Source organism: Mustela putorius, unplaced genomic scaffold, assembly GCF_011764305.1.
Source record: "Mustela putorius furo isolate JIRA1106 unplaced genomic scaffold, ASM1176430v1.1 tig00003913_pilon_pilon_pilon, whole genome shotgun sequence".
Lineage (NCBI taxonomy): Eukaryota > Metazoa > Chordata > Mammalia > Carnivora > Mustelidae > Mustela > Mustela putorius.
The window spans coordinates 6,618,614-6,638,565 of NW_025422060.1; the positions used below are offsets into that span (position 1 = coordinate 6,618,614).

The following is a 19,952-nucleotide window of genomic DNA, read 5'->3' on the forward strand; positions in this document are numbered from 1 at the left end:
CAGGCTCCCTGCTGAGCAGAGAGCCCGATGCGGGACTCGATCCCAGGACCCTGAGATCATGACCTGAGCCGAAGGCAGCGGCTTAACCCACTGAGCCACCCAGGCGCCCCTTCTTTTTTATTTTAAAGTAAATTCTACATCTTGGGCCACCTGGGTGACTCAGTTAGCTAAGAGTCCCACTCTTGACTTTGGCTTAGGTCATGATCTCAGGGTTATAAGATCTGGCCCTAGGTTGAGCTCCACACTAGACATAGAACCTGCTTAAGATTCTCCCTCTCTCTCTCTGCCCTTCCTCTCCCCAACTCTCTAAAATAATAACAATAAAATAAAGTTAACTCTATCCAACGTGGGGCTCAAACTCATGGCCTTGAGATCGAGGGTCACATGCTCTTCTGACTAAGCTAGCTAGGTGCCCCTCAATTCTGGAATTCAACTTCCAACTCCTTTCATTTCTATTTTATTTTTTTAAAGCTGTCATATTTAGTAATGAGTCAGAACCACACACACATACATACATACACACACACTCCCCTTTTATATTGCCCTTTGACCGTCTTTGGAGACACAAGCCTTGTTTTTATTTATTTTTAATTGATAGCCGCCTTACAGTTTTAGTTTGACTTCTGTTGAGATAGTTACATGCAACTAATGAATCATTGAACACTACACCGAAAACTAATGATGTACTATATGTTGGTGAATTGAATTTAAAAAAAGATAGTTGGCTTTAAAAAAGTCTCTCCCTCAGGTGGCTTTCCCAGGAACCAGAGTAGCTGGAGGCAGAGGTATACTTGCTCTGTACTGTCAATTACAGCTCTATTTGGAAGACAAGGGTATAATGGTAATGGTGCATCTGCCATGTTACCTTTCAAGGAAGCTTGACTAATACTAGGCTCCACAGTTAATCAAATTAGCTCCAGCAAGATTATGGTGATAAAACTTTAATGACTGGTAGTGCATATTTCGAAAATATTTCCAAGAATGAGATAAACCAAAGAGTATCAATTAACTATTTAAACCCCAAGAAGAGCAAGGGGTCATATTTTTCCTAAGAGTGTGCCAGAAGCTACTGGAACCAAATTCCAAGTGCTCTGAAAGGTAGGGTGCTTGGGATGGGGAGTTCCAGCCCCACGCCGGGTGTAGAGATTACTTTAAAATTAAATAAATAAATGTACCAGCAAGTTTATTCATTCTTAGTGGAGACCCACAGTGAATCTTTCAGGGGAAAAAAAAAATCCCTTAAACAAACAAATTACCTCTCAGTCAATTCTTTTGTAACCAATCTATTTTTCAGTTACCAAGATTTGCTTCATTCCTATAGACATAAGATTACAGGGGAAAAAAATGATGTGGAAGACAAAAGAAGTCATAGAGAAGCTTCCTTTCCCAAGTCTATAATTTAAAAGTAAAATTAGGAAAACAAACATGCAATATAATTACTCTAGCATCTCCAGTCCATGGGAAAACACTTCAGTTGTGTAAAATAGAATAGGTTTTATTTGAATTGCTGATGTGTGCATATTTTTTTGGACCCTTTCCAGGAAAAAAAAACAAAAACAACCACCTCTTCTGGGCTCTTACAGTCCTCCTTAGGCCCTTTGGTTGGAAGTTTTGGTCAGGTTTATCATAAAGCATAAAAGGGGCTGATACTAAGAAATCACAGAAGTCATCCCAGCTGTGGAAATCTATGTTGCCCTCCATTCTTTCAGTCATAAAGCACTACCACAGTTATGGTCTGGAAGATAGTGTTGAATACAATTGGTTACTGTTCATGATCTACCAAAAGCAGTCTTGTCTTTACTATGATTATATAATTTCAGACTTATAGAAAAATCGACACATGCTTCATAACGTGTTTACAGTTTACTAAATTTATTTTTATCCTTTTCCATAGGCATATTTACATGTGTTATGTGTGTATAGACATGCATGAATGTACACATATATGCATACAATTTTTTAAAGACTTATTTTAGAGAAAGTATGAGGGTACGAGTCGGGGGGTGGGGCTGGAGGGAGATAGAGAGAGAGAATCCTAATCAGGCTCCATACCCTGTGCAGAGCTGGCCATGGGACTCCATCCCATGACTCTGAGATCATGACCTGAGCCAAATCCAAGTGTCAGATGCTCAACCGACTGAGCTACCCAGGCCCTCCCACATATTAATTTTTCTGAACTATTCAAGAGTAAGTTGCAGCACGATATCCCTTTATCTCTAAATTTATCAGTGTATATTTCCTAAAAACAGGAAATAAGAATGTTTTTTTAATTGGATAAAGCTGAGACGCCTGGGTGGCTCCATTAAAAGCAGCTGTCTTCAGCTCAGGTTGTGATTCCGGGGTGCTAGGATCGAGCTCTGCATGGGGCTCCTTGCTCAGTGGGAAGCCTGCTTCTCCCTCTCCTTCTGCCACTCCCCCTGCTCGTGCTGTCAAATAAATAAATAAAACATTTAAAAAAAAAAAAACAAAATTGGATTAAGCAGCTATAATTCAGCTGATTGTACACTGTGGTATAATGCATACCACTCATAAATGGTTCAGGTAACAGTAATAGCAATCATTGTATAATACAGATCGAAATAGGTGCTGTTGATCTAACTTCCATTGTAATGAATTTTCTACTTGCCTTCAAGTACATTCAAATACATTAAAACTGTGACATATACTAAATTATTCCTCATCGCACCTGCTATCTTAGCCTGCTGCCCTCCTCTAAGTAATTCCAAACAGTGCTTCTGTGCCAACAAAGATTCTATTAGTCTATTTCTTTAGTTATTTTTGAAGGGAATCAGACGGTCATTTTCTGAGTCAGGTAACTGAAAGGCAATTGACATCAGGGCTATCATACTTTACAAAGTTATTTAACTTGCTTTATCATAATATATAATGCCAATACCCAGTATAATGTGGTCTACTGGGCAGTTTTCTTGGGCAACAGTTTCTTTAATTAGCCCTGAGAAACAGGCTTTCTGGTAAAATTATTGTTGAGTTCAGGCGTCCAAACCCAAGTACAGTAGAATCTTCCAAAGAAATATAAGTGGCAGAGGACTGCCAAGAACACCTCCCTCCCACCCTGCACTTGACAAGCTAAGAGCACAGCCCAGACCCAGAAAGTCCTGAAAAGGAATTGGACTTCCCGCACTTTAATTTTCACACTTGGATGGCAGCCACTAATACAAAGACAAGCAGCTTATAAAATCAGAGATTACAAAACTAGAGGACTAAGGGGGCGGGGTGAGGGCTGAGAAGTGTGGGATTTCTTTTTGGGGATAAGGAGAGTGTTCCAAAGCGGACTATGGTGATTGGTGCACAGCTCTGTGGATATGCTAAAAGCCACTGACCTGTATACTTTGGATGGATGGATTATAGATTGCTTAAATTATATTTCAAGAAAGCTATTAAGAAAGTAGACTAATATATTTGGTCCATTTCATAATGCATAAGTGGAAAAACTATTTTAATATCATCATCTTTACAGAGGTAAAGATTTTTAACCCTTGGATAACTTGTTTGTGATACACAGTTAGAGAAAAAGTCAATGATCATTTTAATGCTCAATTTCACAAAGGCAAGAATTCCTCACTAAATGACCAGAAACTTCTATAAATGTATAAAAAGACATAAAACGCTATGCCATGAAAATGGTTGTAATCAACTCCTACTTTCACCATTATATCGCCAAGAGCTGACAGAATCATTAAAATATTTAAGATGGAGAAGTGAGATTAGAGGTCATACGTGGGTCTTTCCAAATTCGGGTCTTTCCCGAATTCATCAATTACAGAACGTAAAAGAAGACTCTGCAGAATTTACATGAAATTCAGGAGGGGAGGGGTTCGGATACTCTTTAAGCACATTTTGAAGATCTTGTGAATTTAGAAACATAAATCTCATTAATACATGGTATTACCTCTGATTTGTGAAAAAGTACATTTTCATCAACAATTATGATACATTTTTTTTTATGATTTTATTTATTTATTTGAGAGAGAGAGAGGGAGTGAGAGAGCACAAGCAGGGGAAGAGGCAGAGGGAGAAGGAGAAGCAGGCTCCCTGCTGAGCGGGGAGCCCAATATGGGTCTTGATCCCAGGATCTCAGGATCATGACCTGAGCCAAAGGCAGCCGCTTAATTGGCTGAGCCACCCAGGTGCCCCTATGATACATTTTCTAATGAAACTGGTAAATCAACTTAAGTTGTTCTTAAATTTTGACACATATGGAGTTACAAGCTGTTGAACCTGAAAGGCACCTTGCATCTCATATACCATTTCTAATTTTTCTGACCCTAATATTGCACGTGCTGTTGCTCATCAAGGAAAGGACCACGGCAGACAAAGAGGATGAGTGAAACAGCTTTTGCTACAGAACTTTGCCTAATCAGTCCAATCTTCTAAGTTCCTGCTCAAATCAATCTGTTCACCCTTGAACTTTGCTTGGACCATCTTCCCAGACTGTAAGCTTGGCTCAGATTCACCAGAGCTGCTTTGTCTTTCACGAAGAGTCTAAAAAATTGGAAGGCCCTTTCCATGTCACGCCATCCAGGTGGGAACCCGCAGCATGTCTCCTTCCCATGGAAGCCCTTGAACAGCCAATGGGAGTGAATGAGATGGCAATGCAGCCCAGCAGGTCCCATGAACTATCAGAACAGTCTCTCTCCTATGACATCTCATCTACTTCTGTGTAATTCAACAAAGTATTCTCATCCGGGGCCTCCGGGACAACACGGAGTAAGTCTGTATTTCAGTTGACAGTTTTCTAAGTGCTTGAAAATTGCAAAATGTCTCTGTTTAAATTGTCTCCACAAGGCCGAATCTCTGGGGTGCTCCAAATACCCATCCTCGTCAGACTATGTCTAAGCACATCACCTATTCAATTCCTCAGGCTGTACACCCATGTATCAGTGGGCCTTTTAAACTAGATTTAGTGTCTATTAAAAGAATATTTTTCCTGGTCTTATCTCTTTTGGGTTTGATCTCATGTTTGTTTATTTGTTTCTTTCAGAGGACAAAAATAGAAAAAAAAAAAATCTGACCTTCCACCAAAACCTGTTTCTTCTGAAGTAATGGTTACACAGTGGGTTTAGCATGAAAGCAGTTTGAGAGCTGGTATGCCCCTCTTCCAGTATTAGAGTTGGGGGACACAAAGATCTGGTTAACATTTACATCATTTCTCAGGCAAAACACAGGGAGTAGTGGGCTCATGGCAGCTGCGAATGTTTTACTGCACTTGTATCTTTACCAATGAAAAAATGAATTCACAGAACACGTGAGTGCCTACCTGGGGAAAGAGATGCAGGAGCTATGGAGTGTCCTGGAAACCCAGTGGGCTGCCTGGCAGGGAGCGCTAAGATACTCAGTGCAAAGGCACCAGCAAAGCACCAAGAGGCAGAGGGAGTGGACAGAGTGGACGGAGTAGATAAGGGCTTATGAACAACACTCACTGCCCCCGGAGAAGGTGAGAGGTAGCAGTGATGGTGTGGGTGGATTCTATGCTGGCTCTTTCTGTCGCCCTCCCCACCCGGCCTCCAGGGAATTCCCGAAGATGGCTAAAATGACAAGGACGGACACAGAGAAAGGTGCAGATGAAACACGCAAGAAGAGAGATAATTCATTAAGGTTAATTCTTGCAACAGGCAGAAAGGAACACAAAGGAGGGTATACACTGGAGCTTTGGAATGAATTCCCCTCAGAGAAAATCAGGTGACACAATACTTATGTGCCCGGGACACTGGTCAACCATTTAGAGAAAATCTCACCTTTTGGAAGTGCAGTTAAAATCTTAGCATCGATTCTTCTTCTGTGGTTAGCAAGCTGTTCTTTCTCTTCAAGCCAGAACTCTTTCTGAAAGCTAAAAATTAAATTATGCCATTAATAATGTTTAAAGTCAATGTGAATCAAGATATATGATGTTAAGTGAAAAAAAAAGCAAAACAAGAGTTACGTGACTGTTATACATAGTGAAATACATGTATGTGGATTACAAGTAAAGAGTTTTATTTCTGGGAGTTAAATGCTAGCTTTTTTCATTTATTTATAGTCATGTCACTAAAACTTTTTTGTGTAACAGAAGAATTACGTCAGCACAGGCAGGTGTCATGGCGTCAGGGGTAACAACATGGCGGAGCCGCGAGTTGGACGCCTGGGTTGGGACAGCCACTCTCTTCTACAGCCACTCACCAAGAGCTGGCTCAACCTTTCTGTGTTCATCTCTTCCTCAGAAAATCAGCAACTTGTCTAGGATATATACATGCTTTCCTCCAGGGCTGAAATTACGGTAAAGTAACAAATGTCTTCAAACAACTAAGAAATCAAAGCATGGTGAGTAGGTCTGAAAGGCTCATGAAGACCTGTCTTGGGATACAGGAGGAAATGTAGGAGGAAAGAATACGGAATTAAGCACAATGTACTTTTCTTCTCTAATGAGGCATATTGTGGGTATAATCTTAATTATCTTCATAAGACTCGGTGAGGCCTGAGCTGCTCAGGGCTATGCTGAGAAAGGTTTAACAGTGGGCTCCTTCCTCTTGCTCTCCCACCTGCTTCCCCTGAGCATGTGCTTTGCAGTCTCTGCTGATGATGTCAATACTCCCACTATGGCCGATCTGCAAGCTTCGCATAAGACTTTCTGGAAAGAGACACATGCACTCGCTCTCACAAGGCAGTGCAAGCCAGCCCCGGCACACTGGCACTATCATCATCCCTGGTTTGCAGATTAGGAAGCTGTTACATGGTTTGCCCAAAGACGACACACCAATCTAGGGGGCCCCAGGCGGCATGCACCAACACCACGGGCCTCCGTGGGAGCATGTCTGGGGTTGTGCAAGACCACAGCGCTGCCACCACACAACAGGAAGAAAACTTAGCATGAAAACAGGAGAACTAATTTTCTTCAGTGACAGGATCACCTCCAGAAAGGTGAACGACAGCCTTGCAAAGGCTGAACTTCAGTGCAAAGTTGACCCTCCTGAAGGGCTTGTCCTCCATTTGCATTTCTGCCCTACAGGGGTGCCTGTCCATAGGGGTCCCAGGGGGACTGGACTGAGGAAAGTTCTGTGCATACCAGGTAAGTGGGACACACAAATTATCTACACCCCATCCATCAATTCAATTTCAAGTAGCTGGCGCAAGATCCAAGATAGGGGACAGATCTATCTGCTAGAACCAAGTTCATCTGAAATCTTTCTTATTACTGATAAATGTGGTAGGGCTTATATTCATAAATAGGTCTGCCATATATTCATATTATTTCATAAAAAGTCTTGAGAATAAGTAGTCATTATAAATCACACTCCAAATGGTTTAAAGACTCTAGGACACCTGCTTAGGTCAGAAATGTGGACTTGGCACTGACTTCTAAACAGCGATCATGATGCAGTGATAATTTTTTTTTCAGTGTTTTATTCAGATTTACGACTTAGTATATAAACCAACAGAATCACATAACTGTAGAAGTATAGCCCACTGAAAGAATGGCATGCTATTGTCACCGGTTAATCAGCTACTTGTGTAAACATCTGGATAAAGTTCTGTACTTTCTTCGGGAAACTAATATCTCAGGAAAAGAATTCTCTACAAAAACAAAAATGGTCCAATCCTGGAAATATTCAGTTTCTCAGGCCACTGATCTTAGGGGACAAAGACTATCTCGTATTTTCAAACATAAATATCTGCATGCTTCTATTTACCCCCTTTTTTGTGTGCTTATCAAAAAGCCGCTAATGAAGACTGAGAAACTCCTCCCCAGTTAAACGTTTTTCTGAACTTCTACAGTGGGGTTTCCAAGTCAGCCCCTGACAGCTCCTGCACTTACCTTCTTCAAACAAGCTTTGAGAGTGTCAGTACCCATAAGAAGGGCAGCCTTTTCCCAGTTGGTCAGAAACCAGTGGGAAACCCAAGCACTGTCAGGAAAAGCTCTTGTGGCTCCTAACACAGCTTACTGTAAATGTGATTTACTCTACCCAGTTCCCTCCTCTCCAGCCTACCTGAGTCCTGCTCTGTTCAAGGTCAGTTCCTCACAGAAGAAAGTCCTTGACCCCGTGCCTGTCCCACCGCACACCAAATCTATATTATGCACCTCTGTTGTTTTCTCTCATGGTATCCTGGTTTCTTACTTGTAGAACATGTGGCAAGCATCTTATTTCAAATTATTGATTTATAGGGGTGCCTGGGTAGCTCAGTCAGTTAAGCCTCTGACTCTGGGTTTCAGCTCAGATCATGATCTCAGGGTCTACCACATGAGAGCCCATACTCTCTCTCTCTCTCTCAAAAAAAAAAAAAGAGACTCTGGAACATTTGTGAATGAATAATCCCTTCCCATCATCTTCTAATGGCTAATAAAACACAAATACCCTGGGGCACCTGGGTGGCTCAGTCCTTAAGCATCTGCCTTCAGCTCAGGTCATGATCCCAGGGTTCTGGAATCAAGCCCCACATGGGTTGCCTGCTCAGCAGGAAGCCTGCTTTCCCTCTCTCACTCACCCTGCTTATGTTCCTGCTCTCTGTCAAATAAATAAATAAAATCTTAAAAAAAAAAAAAAAACCCACAAATACCCCAAAGAACCCAAACATCACCCTCCTTTAATTTTTTTGAGTCAGAGGCACCAAGCAGTGTGACTGGTGGAGCCCAATCCTACCTCACACAATGGGAGCCTCCAAAGCACTAAGCTCCACGCGCTCTGTGGCGCTCTCTTCGTGGACCATCACCCCTGGGACACGGGCTCTCTGCCTGACAAGCTCTGTAGGCACGGGTGGGTTGCCACAGCTCAACCAAAAGCATAAGAGTGTATTTCAGAATAAAACATATAATCCTCCATATATAGCTAACGTAAATGCTACAGTCTTGACTTTTGACTTTTGCCATTAAGATGCACCTTTGTATTTTTTATATATCTTCATCTCCTCTGAAACAGTGCTCTCTCAGGACTAAATTTTTCATACCCTGCGTCCTTCCCTCTGCTTGAATAATCTAAGAAGCATTGCTCCCTGCCTCCACATTTTTTTTTAATGTGTCCCATTAACCTACTTAAATGCCAACAGTAGAAACAAGGGGAAACTTCAGGAGAGTGAGGACAGGATTTTCTGTGGTTACTAGCGTCTGTCTTTGACAAAATGGGGCTACACCATGACTGATCAGTCAGCACCCACGCTGGGAAAGGCTCCCTCCGATCTGTTCACTCTTTTACTGTTGTTCACATTACAATACACAAGAGATCAAAGTCTACTACCTCCTCTTTGTACTTCAGCATCTAGTTGATCTGAATGCTCTGAAGGAGGCAAGTGCCTCCATCTCCAGCCGATTTTACTCTAGTTCCATGGGCAGGAGGTCGTCATTTGCATGGATCCAGAGGACCTACCGCCCACCATTTTAGAGCGGCTGTGTCCCTCTGAATCTGCTTTCACTGAAATGTCTGACCTTCTAGTTCATGCTGCTGCTATTCTTAAATAAGCAACGCTTTCCTCTTCTTCCTCTTGCACAGCCACTTACTAGCTCTACTACAGCTCTACCAACCTGCCAGGAACATACTGGAACTAAGCTACTCTGGTCTGAACATCTGTATTCCCCCAAATTTAGATGTTGATATCCTAACCCCCAAATGTGATTTGATGAGGAGGTGGGAACTTTGGAAGGCGATAGGTCATGAGATAAAGACTTCATGAATGAGAACAGTGTCTTTATCTTATAAAAAGAGACTCAGAGACCAACTGTACTTCAATTAAAATAAAACAACTCTTCTGAGAGACCCAGCGATCTCTCTAGCCCATTCCACCAATGAGGACACAAGAAGTTGGCTGTCTCCAACCTTAAAGAGGGCCCTCATCCCATTATGCTGGCCCTCTGATCTCAGACTTCCAGTCTCCAGAACTGTGAGAAGGAAATTTGTGCTGTTTATAAGCCATCCAGTCTAGAGTATTTTGCTATAGTAGCTGGAACTCACGAAAAGTATAAGCCTTAGATTCTATCAAAAACATGGCAAAGATGAGAAATATGGGAAGCTGTGTGAAGCCCCAGAAATGTAAGATTTCCTGAGTTCAATAAGACAGACAACCTTACCGATGACCCTGGCTCATTACTGCTCTAGATGGCCTGATACTAAGACATGGATCAAATCCACCAAGGCTTTATCTCATCTAATGTGCTCACAAGATCGATTTTGCCATTTTCAGGGCAGGGCAGGACCAGGCTCAGCCTGATGAGAACAGCTGTTTATTCAATGCCATTGAAATGCAAACCCTTTATAGCAAAGAACCAATGTCATACATGATACATTAGGAACGAAAGCATCTGAGTGGAATGAGGGGTAAATCAGGGTTGGGTCCTTCTACCATCACCAAGTGTAGACTGGGATTGATGCCTACATGTCTTAGGGACAATAACTTTGTGTCACCATTTGAAAATCTCAAATTCTATCAGGGACAGTGATCGACTAAGAAACATCTGGGACACAGCTATCTGATTTGGCACAAACTTTAATTTTTACGAGAGCTTGTTAGGTATATTGAATCAGTGCCCATAACACCTTACAGTCAAGGGAAATGAAATGCAAAATGATTAAAAGACCTCACTGGGGGACACCTGGGTGGCTCAGTCGGTTAAGCGTCTACATTTGACTTGGGTCATGATCTCAGGGTCCTGGGATCGAGTCCTGCATTGGGGGTCCCCCTGCTCTGTGGGAAACCTACTCTCCCTCCCCCTCCCCCTCTGCCTCTGCCTGCTGCTCCCCCTGCTTATGCTCACTGGCTCTGTCCAATTAAAAAAATTTTTTTTAATCTTAAGGAAAAAAATAAAAGACCTCACTGGACAGATGGATTGGTTGGGGGTGGGGAGAGAAGGAGGGAAGAAGGCAGGATGGAAAGAAAGAACAAGGCTAAAGTTTCTCTTAAAAAATCAAAAGCTCTCTTACCCGATGGACAGACTGCAAAAGAACATCCCACACTGAGAGTCAGGTACAAGAAAGAAAAGATAATAGCCCTTCACAGGTTCAAAATTTTATCTGATCTGCAAATAGATCATGTTCCCATAAACAGCATTAATGAATACAAAAAGAATCTTTTTTGGCTGAACGTACTATTAGGTCAGTTTGCTTCAGACATTTTAATAAATCAAACTCTGGGGAGAAAACATACCGCCAAACATTCAAACTCATGAATTAGGAATTTAGGAGAATAATTCTAAAAGCTACCACAGATCTTCAAAATTTAAGATTCCTTGAGCAAAGATCACTTTACCTTGAAACTCTTCTTTGACTTGGTAATCCAACGAAGCTTAAGTTTTTCTGGTTGAAATCTAAGGGGAAAGAAATGATGTAACATTGAAATAGCTATACAGTAAGTTTAAAAAAAAAAAAAAAAAACCTCCAATGGAAAACAAAATTCTCCAAAGCCCCTTTGAACATATCACTTAAGGAAAAGGAAACCATTAACCAGACAAGACATAAGAATACAAAAATGACACCTTTTAGGAATCAAATTCCACAACATGCATTTTACACAGGCAAAGCTTCCTCCCCTCTGAAATTTAGCTGACATAACTCTGCACGTGGGGAGGGAGGAATCGGACATAGTTCAATGCTATCATTGAAATTTGTTATAGCTCTAAGATTACTCAAAGCAATTAAATACTGAATAGCACAGTTATGTACTCAGGGGAAAAGAAGACAAAAAAAAATTAAACAATTTCAGTCCAGATAAACAGAAACGATGAAACTCATCACTGCCTGATATATTCAAGATGCTTTTAAAAGAATGTGTGCATGGAGGGGATGGTGAAGAGCCAGGGAACAGGTCCACTGTTTTTATTGCCTTCCTTAAAATCTAAATAATAACAAATCATCAAATTAACTATTTCATTCTTCATTTTTGAAGACGGGATATGTATTATGTAAAGACAGGGGGTAACAATCCCATGCAGCAAAAAGACACATCCGGCTGGACCAGTTAATCAAAACCAGGCAGAGACAAATTTATACCAGTCTGATGGCAAGTAAGGTTTTACAACTTTTGGCACAGTAATCGTTTGTCCACCAAGAAAACCACAAGCAGACCACTTACACAGACTTCTAAGCAAGTGCCTTTTACTGTTTAATATTTGGGGGCAGAAGCCTGAGGAAAAGGAGGTACAAAATGCACCAGATGTTGACATGTCATTAGCCAGCAAAACCCATCCAGGAGCCTCCTGGCATTTGGAAATTCTGACCAACTAGAGAAATACAGTAAAATGAAAGGTATACGTCCAATTAAAGACCTGAGCTTTTTTCCTAATTATACAAATATCGTGTTATATATTAAAATTTTAAAAAGAGAGAGAGAGAGAACTCAGTTCAAAAAGCTAGCAAATGTTGTAGAAGAAAATTGGCGAAGCTAAGGCCTGTTCGAATCACCTCCTAAGAGTGCATCTGTGCTGAAAAAGACTTTGACACAGAGTGCCAGAATTTCACATGGGACAGTCAAAATAACTTCAGCATTTCAGCCCTATTCAATCAGTGATCGGAATCTGCGGGGCCACTCCGGGGGTTCCATGGAAAGCATGCATTTTCCTCTGCACTCAAAGGAAGCCACTACAAAAACAACATTTTGTTCCAAACAGTATCACATGAAGATTTCATAAAAAAGACAAACACCCTTGTCTACTGGAAATAATTTAGTATATATAGCCCTCGCTTTAGAAAACTATTTTAGCTAATGCACAGCACATCCAGAACAGGATTCAAAGTTTGGGCATTGGAACTGAATCTGCAATTTTTCCTGCATAAAGGCTTTTGTGGTTCAGCAGTATCTCTAACTTACAATAGGAAAAAAAAAAAAAAGGAAAGAAAGAAAAAACAAAAAGCAACAACAACAACCAAACAAAAACCACCTCACATATTTCAGCCACAAAATAAGCTAATTTATAAATGCAATTAGATCTTTCAAGCGTCCTTTGAGGAAACGATAATGGGACACAGGAGAATACAAGGAAAGAAACGGAGGATACGAGGCATTCATCCTGTTACAAAATAAACCCACAAGTGCAATTCCTATTTTTCCTGCCTTACCTTGTTTCTCAGGGAACCTGAGAGCTCCCAGGCAGCCGGCAAGCTCTGGGTTTCTGAACATGTTGCACACAGAACGTTTAGTCACACAGTGCGATGCAGAGCCCAGTGCAACCGGCCGCGGCCTGCCGCCCGTCTAAGCAAAACTGGGTTGAGATTTTTCACAGCACAGGGCTGGAGCAATCAGGCCCTCGTGTCCTTGAAAGTATAGTAAACGCAGAGCAGGAGGCTGCAGGCTGGAACAGCTCAGACCCCGTAATCAGATTACAGGCAGAAATCAGGCCTGTGGCTGCCGAACCAGGCTGCTCTCCACCGATGGGCCATTCCTGATGTTGCCACTTCAAAGCAGGGGCCGAAGCCCAGCTTATGCTCCCGCCACACACACAATACTGCAGCCTAACCCCCACCATGGGGGAGTCCAAAACAACTCCTCCTCGCCCTAAAAATAAACAAAAAGGAGCCATACAGAGACTCCTGATGTACTGGGAAGCGGGGAAGCCGCCTAACGATTCCCAGGCTGCTCCGAGTCTGGCTTTGGCGAAGTTAAATGAAATATTTCACCTAACGGGGAGCCAAAACCCCATCGTTAAGAGTTAAGATTTATGAACAACATATGAGCGAAATTGTGGGAAAAGAAAAGGCAGATATTACTGGAGGCTCAAAAATTTTAATTTGAGACAGAGGCTCTCCGGTTAGGCCTTACCTCTTGGGTTGCCCCCTTTTTATTCCGTTATTTCTTAGAGGGACTTCATTTTTATAAAGCAGGTCCGGGTTTACTACAAGATGGAGGGGAAGGCTCCCTAAAAATCCAGTGCTCTGCCTACTCGCCCCCCCCACCTCCTCACCCCACAACTACTGCTCTTCTTCCATTTCCCTTGTTGCGCCTTTCCTAGAATGTCACATAGCTGGAGTCACATAGCATGTGGCCTTTTCCGATGGGCTTCTTTCACTGGTAATATGCACCAAAGGGTCCTCCATGTCTTTTCCTGGCTTGACAGCTCATGCCTTGTCAGTGGTGAATAATATTCCACTGTCTGCGCAGACCATAGTCTGTTTACCCATTCCACTGCCGAATGCTTGCTTCCTTCTTTGGGCAACTATGAAGGAAGCCGCCATAAACATCCATGTGCAGGTTTCTGAAGGGACAGAAGTCTTCAGCTCCTCTGGGTAAAGACCAGCTCCTTTGGGTCAAGTCAGGATGCATGACAGCCGCATCATATGGCAAATAAGTTTAGTTATGCAAGGAAGGGCCAAACGGTCTTGGAAAGTGGCTGTATCATTTTGCATTCTCACCAGCAATGTATGAAAGTTCATGCTGTTCCACATCTTTGCCAGCATTTGATGACGTCCATGTTGGGGACTTTTGTCATTCTGATAGATGCACAGTGGTACTTTATGGTTCTGAGTTTCCCTGATGACTTATGACATGGAACATCTTGTCTTACGCTTATTTGCCATCTGTGTATCTTCTCTGGTGAGGTGTCTACTAAGAGCTTTGGCCCATTTTTTTACTCCATTGTTTCCATTGTTGAGTTTTAAGAATTCTTTGTATATTTTGGATAATAGTCCTTTATCAGATGTGTCTTTTGCAAATATTTTTGCCCAGCCTGTGGGTTCTCTAATTCTCTTGAAATCGTCTTTTGCAGGAGTTTTATAATTTTAAGAAGAAACCAACTTGTCATTTCTTTCTTCCATGGATTGTGCCTTTGGTGTCTTACCTAAAAAGGCATCACTGGGGGTGCTTGGGTGGCTCAGTCTGTTAAAAGTCTGACTCTCGATTTCCGCTCAGGTCATGATCTCAGGGCTGTGAGATCAAGCACCACGTTGAGCTCCATGCCGAGTGTAGAGCCTGCTTGAAATTCTCTCTTCCTCTCCCTCCACCACTTCACCCCCTCTCCCTGCTCATGCTCTTTCTCTCTAAAAAGTAAATAAATAAAAATAAAGAGGCATTGCCATTCCCAAGGTCATCTGGGCCTTCTCCTATGTCCTCACCTAGGTAGTGTACAGTTTTGTGTTTTACATTCAGGTTTAGGATCCATTTGGAACTAAGTTTTGTGAAGGGTATAAGGTCTGTGTCTAGATTCATTTTTTTTTTTCATGTAGCCATCCAGTTGTTCCGGCAGCATTTGTGGAAGAGACTATCTTTGCTCCCTTGCATTGCCTGAGGGTCTCTACTCCCTATAGAGAGCCCGACTCCCTGTACTGGCCTGTCTGTGTCTCTCATCTCTGGAGCAGTGGTTTGCCCTGGGACCGCCTAAGGATCCAAGAAGAGTTGTTGATCTCGGTCCTTGCAGCTTCTTTCTTGTTGTTGGGATAAAGCGGGACTTCCCAAGCTTTTTACATTCAACACTGGAAACCCTGGAGTCCCCCCGCTTATGTTTAACTACAACATGAAGGCAGTGAGACCAAGCAGTAACAATGTAATTCCAAGAAAAATATGCAATGATTGGAGGTCGGCAATTTTACAGCTAAAAAGAGCATTAAAGGGAAACTTAAAAAATGGTCTCATTTACAAGATGAGGAAACAGGGCTAGAGGAGTAACTTGCTCATGTGCAGGCACTCGGTTCGTGATGGAGCCATAGGATCTGGGGAAGGTGGTGGGCTCCAGACCATGATTCGCCCCATTCACCCACAGGGAGGCAGGGACTGTGAGTATGTCCATCTTTGAGCTGGGGCACAGCAGGCTCCCAGAGAATGTGTGCTGAGTGACCACATGAAATCATGCAATAATCTTTCCTGAAGGCTCGAGGTCACACTCTGAAATGACTTTCATTGACTTTACGTCCTGATTTCAAACCAAATGGACTTAAACGGATCTCCAAACTACAAACATAACTTGAAAAGGAAGAAATTAACCAAAGTGCGCCCACAGAAGGTACCCCAGCACTGGTTACTCCGTGGGTCCGCGATGGCATCTGACGTTCTCTCTATACAGCTGGTCACTACAACTCTGATGAAGCTGGGGAGAAATAGGGCAAATGGGGCAGTTTACAAAAACTCAGCAAGGAACCACATACGGAGCTATTGGCAACTGTAGTGGACATTTTATTGTCAGGTCCAGACTAACTGGGAAAGAAGAAGGAAGTGTCAGAAGGCGAAGAGAAAGGGAGGAAATTGCCCAAGCAACGGATGCTGGAAATGAATAATTACAGGAGATGAAATAATATTTATATTTACAAATAATCTTTATAAAGAATTTAGTTTATAAAACACAGTGTCACCTGCTCATAACCATTTCTATTCCTGAAAACTACTCTTCTTGGAGAATAGTTCAATAGAATTATCCTAAGTATATCTAAATGTTTATTTTTAATTGTTACTGAGAAACATCTCTAGTTTGAGTTTTTAAGATGAATTCTGATAGCAATAAAAAGAATTTGGATATTCTCTATAAGCTGGTAATGAAATCTAACCAGAACTATTTGCTTTGCTCACCCATTATGGAAAAAAAGCAAACAGATTTAAATATGGCTTCACTGTTGAAAAGAAAAAGCATAGCGTTCTTTAATAAATTACAGATATATAAGTTAATTTCTTATTTAATTATCCCAACCCCATGAGATCATAAAGATGAAAGAAATCTGTATTTTATCAGTAAAAAATATGAGGCTTTTAAGTCTACTCTCCAATAATTAGAAATAATAACAATAAATAATTTTATTTTAAGGTGGCTCATTCACACTGAAGAGCGACCAAAACAGACAGACATTTCCTCACATCGTTCTGTAGGTTAGCATGTTTTATTTCTCTGCAGAGAAAATTCTAAGTTGTGGTTGTGATGTTCTTAAATTTCAGGGAGAAGATAGTTCAATTTAAAGCAGAGATACTGTCGTACTCGCTGTCCAACATCACTTAACCACCAGCTCAGTGCAAAGAAAGGAGATACACTAGAGGCACAAAATTCTCTGCTACTGTGTCCAGTTAGAAACACAGATCTTTTCCATTTTCAAAGCACCATAGCCTTCTCAATGCTCAGAACTAATGTTTCATGGAAGTATTTTATGGAATGTTTTTGAACTTTCGATCTTGAAATTAAAAAGAAAGCAAAGGTTTACATTTCCTCTAGATGGGCACACAAAAAAATGCTTCAGTGGAAGGAACATAAATGTGTGAATGGAAGGGCAAGAGGAAGGTCACTGTCATGGGCATGTCAATGTCATGATCTGTGGGTGGTGGATGACCAAGAAGGATCTATGAATGGACCACGGAGATGCTGACATCCCAAAGTGAAATCACTCGGACAACCGCATCAGGTCGTGGTAAATCCAAAGCCATGGACTTTGGGAAAACGAGAGGAAGGGGCCTTTCTGATCACCTGGTCTTCATTTTACTAAGAGTTGGACAACCTCCCCCAACAAGGTCACAGAGCATATGGCATGGCAGTGCCAGGCTAGAAATAAACTCACATTCTCTCGCTCTCCCCAGGACAACTCCCACATTCCTGATCAGTCTGGACACAAACTAACAGGGGCCATTGCTGTATATGTGTCCTGGCTTGTTGTCATAGGGTCCCCAGCCCTCTGACCTGTGTTGGTTTCATCGGTAAAGAGGACAATCTGGCCCTGGAAGGAGTCAAGTCAACTTCTTACAAATCTCATAGGACTCCTTCATCTGGTTTTTGTTCCCGAGATGCTCCTCAAACCAAAGATGGTTCTACATGTTCCTCAAACCCTCAGTGACTTTAGACAGAAGTGAATAGGACATATCTAAGGTCCTCAGGCAAAGACAGAAATCGGGGCCTTTTGGTGGGGGAGGGGAATTATGGAAAAAAGAAAGCAATTTACAATTCTTCCTTCCCTTTCCAAGGTCTCCACCTTATCGGAGATAGACAAGATAAGGATGTTACTATCAACTTTTAAGAATGTATAAAGCAATGGCTCAGTAATTCCACTTCTAGAAAGGTACTAAGGAAATTACTTTGAATGAGTACAAGGATGTTTACCACAGTTTTGTTTATAAATGTATAAAAATGGAAAGAGTCTACATAAAGAAACATACAGAAGAATGAGAAAATTATACATGAAAACCAGGTTGGAAACTTACTTGATGATTTGAAAAAATTTTCATGATGTATTAGAGATAAACACCCACCTTATCAGAAAGACAGTAAGTAAACAGACCAAAACATTATTATCTCGCTACCCAGACATAACTCTGTTCATGTTTTTCCTCCTTTATTCAAAGTTCCAACAATAAGCATGAATTACTTCTACGGTTACCAAAACAGTTAACTACAAATAAAGACAAAGGTAATAGATTCTTTTAAAATCCCAAGGTTTAGATTTGGCCTAAACATCCAGGAGAAAACCATGAATGGAATTGTGTCTGTTGGCCTATACACAACATCAACCAACCTTTCTCCCCTGAACGTATGCATTTCTTGGCTATAGGGGCATTGGCCCAGAAAATCACCAAAGCTCTTGATAACGTGCAGCCCAGTGTTTCTCAAACTCCACCCCGCATGGGCCACAATCACCTGGAAGTTCTGGGCTAACTTCCCCTGCAACCAAGAGTGAACTCACCTGTTAAATCCCTTCCATAGATTTTCTTCTCTCTCAGCATCTCTCTATTACCAAGTACACTTTTCCTGCTCAAAAGCCATGTCTTTTGGAACTACCAAGCTTGTGGGGCAACACCTGAGACACATTCCTAGCACAGTGCCTGGCTCAGAACAATGAACTATTAAATACTGGAGGAATGAGTGAAAGAAGCAAGCAAGCAGACCAGCAGTGGGCTCACTTCCGCTCTTCCTCATTCCTAGATTCTGGCTCATTCTCAGCCAACTCTATTTCTTTTCTAGGAGGCATAAAGCAGAAGTACTACCACTCCTTCCTAAACTTGACACAGGATCCTAGGAATGTTTTCTTGTCTTTCCTACAAGGTGAAGCAAGGATATGGCACCTAAGTATTTGTGTAGAGGGAGAAACAGGAAGAAATGCTAAAGATGTGCCAGGGGTATGAATTAATGGGAAAAATGGGAGTGGATTTCTGCAGTCCAGCTGTGGACAATGTCAGTGTGAGTCCAGGTAAGAAGGGTCACTTCCCGGGGCGCCTGGGTGGCTCAGTGGGTTAAGCCGCTGCCTTCGGCTCAGGTCATGATCTCAGGGTCCTGGGATCGAGTCCCACATCGGGCTCTCTGCTCAGCAGGGAGCCTGCTTCCTCCTCTCTCTCTCCTGCCTCTCTGCCTACTTGTGATCTCTCTCTGTCAAATAAATAAATAAAATCTTTAAAAAAAAAAAAAGAAGGGTCACTTCCTAAAGGGGCAAGGTCAACAGGTAAGGCATCAGATGACAAAGGGTCAAGGTATTAACTCCTCAGGGACTGTGGTTCATAGCTGTTCACAGGATTACACTGAGGCTTTATGGAGGGGCCACTGTCTGTGACCCAACTCCTGTCTGCTGTCTGGCTGACAATTATGTACCCATGCCACGTGAGAGGAAGCTGTCCTCTGGGAGTCATCATCATAGAGGAGAAAATGGGAACAAAGCCAAATGAAAAGGAAAACAGCCTAATACCTGCACATTTTCTACCACATCTACTGTGATGATTTAAAGAAGAGCATAGAACTGGATCCCTTACTGACCTTTCACCAAGAGGGGAAACACAATGCTAAGTGCTCTGGAGCATTAAATTCATTCAGTTCTCTCCAGCATCTTCAGAGAGATGCTGCTACTATCCCCATTGGCAGATGGGAAAACGGAGATACTGGGTGTTCTAGGATAAATCCTTGGGCTGCTTAAAATGTAGCTCTAAAGGCAGAAAGACCACTTCCTGATCAACTAAAATGAAATCAAAGAGGTAAATATGAAGGTGAGGCCATGATTAAATCAGGAATATACAGCTGACCGTTGAACCACGCAGGGGCTAGGGCACCGCCCCCTGCACCGCTGAAAATCGGAGTAGAATTTTGACTCTCCCAAAGC

General features: G+C 42.0%; 1 protein-coding gene across 12 annotated transcripts in view; it reads right to left on the bottom strand.

Moving 5' to 3' along the window:
- SVIL (supervillin) overlaps positions 1–19,952 on the bottom strand; it is a 116,787-nt gene that overhangs the window by 85,473 nt on the left and 11,362 nt on the right. For 4 of the 12 annotated variants that reach the window (XM_013048631.2, XM_045069104.1, XM_004777853.3 and 1 more), the window contains exons 1-3: positions 13,032–13,107; positions 11,227–11,284; positions 5,757–5,848 (exon numbers count right to left, since the gene is read on the bottom strand). In XM_013048631.2, coding sequence (XP_012904085.1) covers positions 5,757–5,848; positions 11,227–11,284; positions 13,032–13,092 — 211 coding nt within the window. In that variant the 5' untranslated portion in view covers positions 13,093–13,107. Of the gene's footprint in view, positions 1–5,756; positions 5,849–11,226; positions 11,285–13,031; positions 13,117–19,952 lie in introns of those variants that run through there. The other 8 variants (XM_013048626.2, XM_013048625.2, XM_013048629.2 and 5 more) reach the window with 6 other exon arrangements.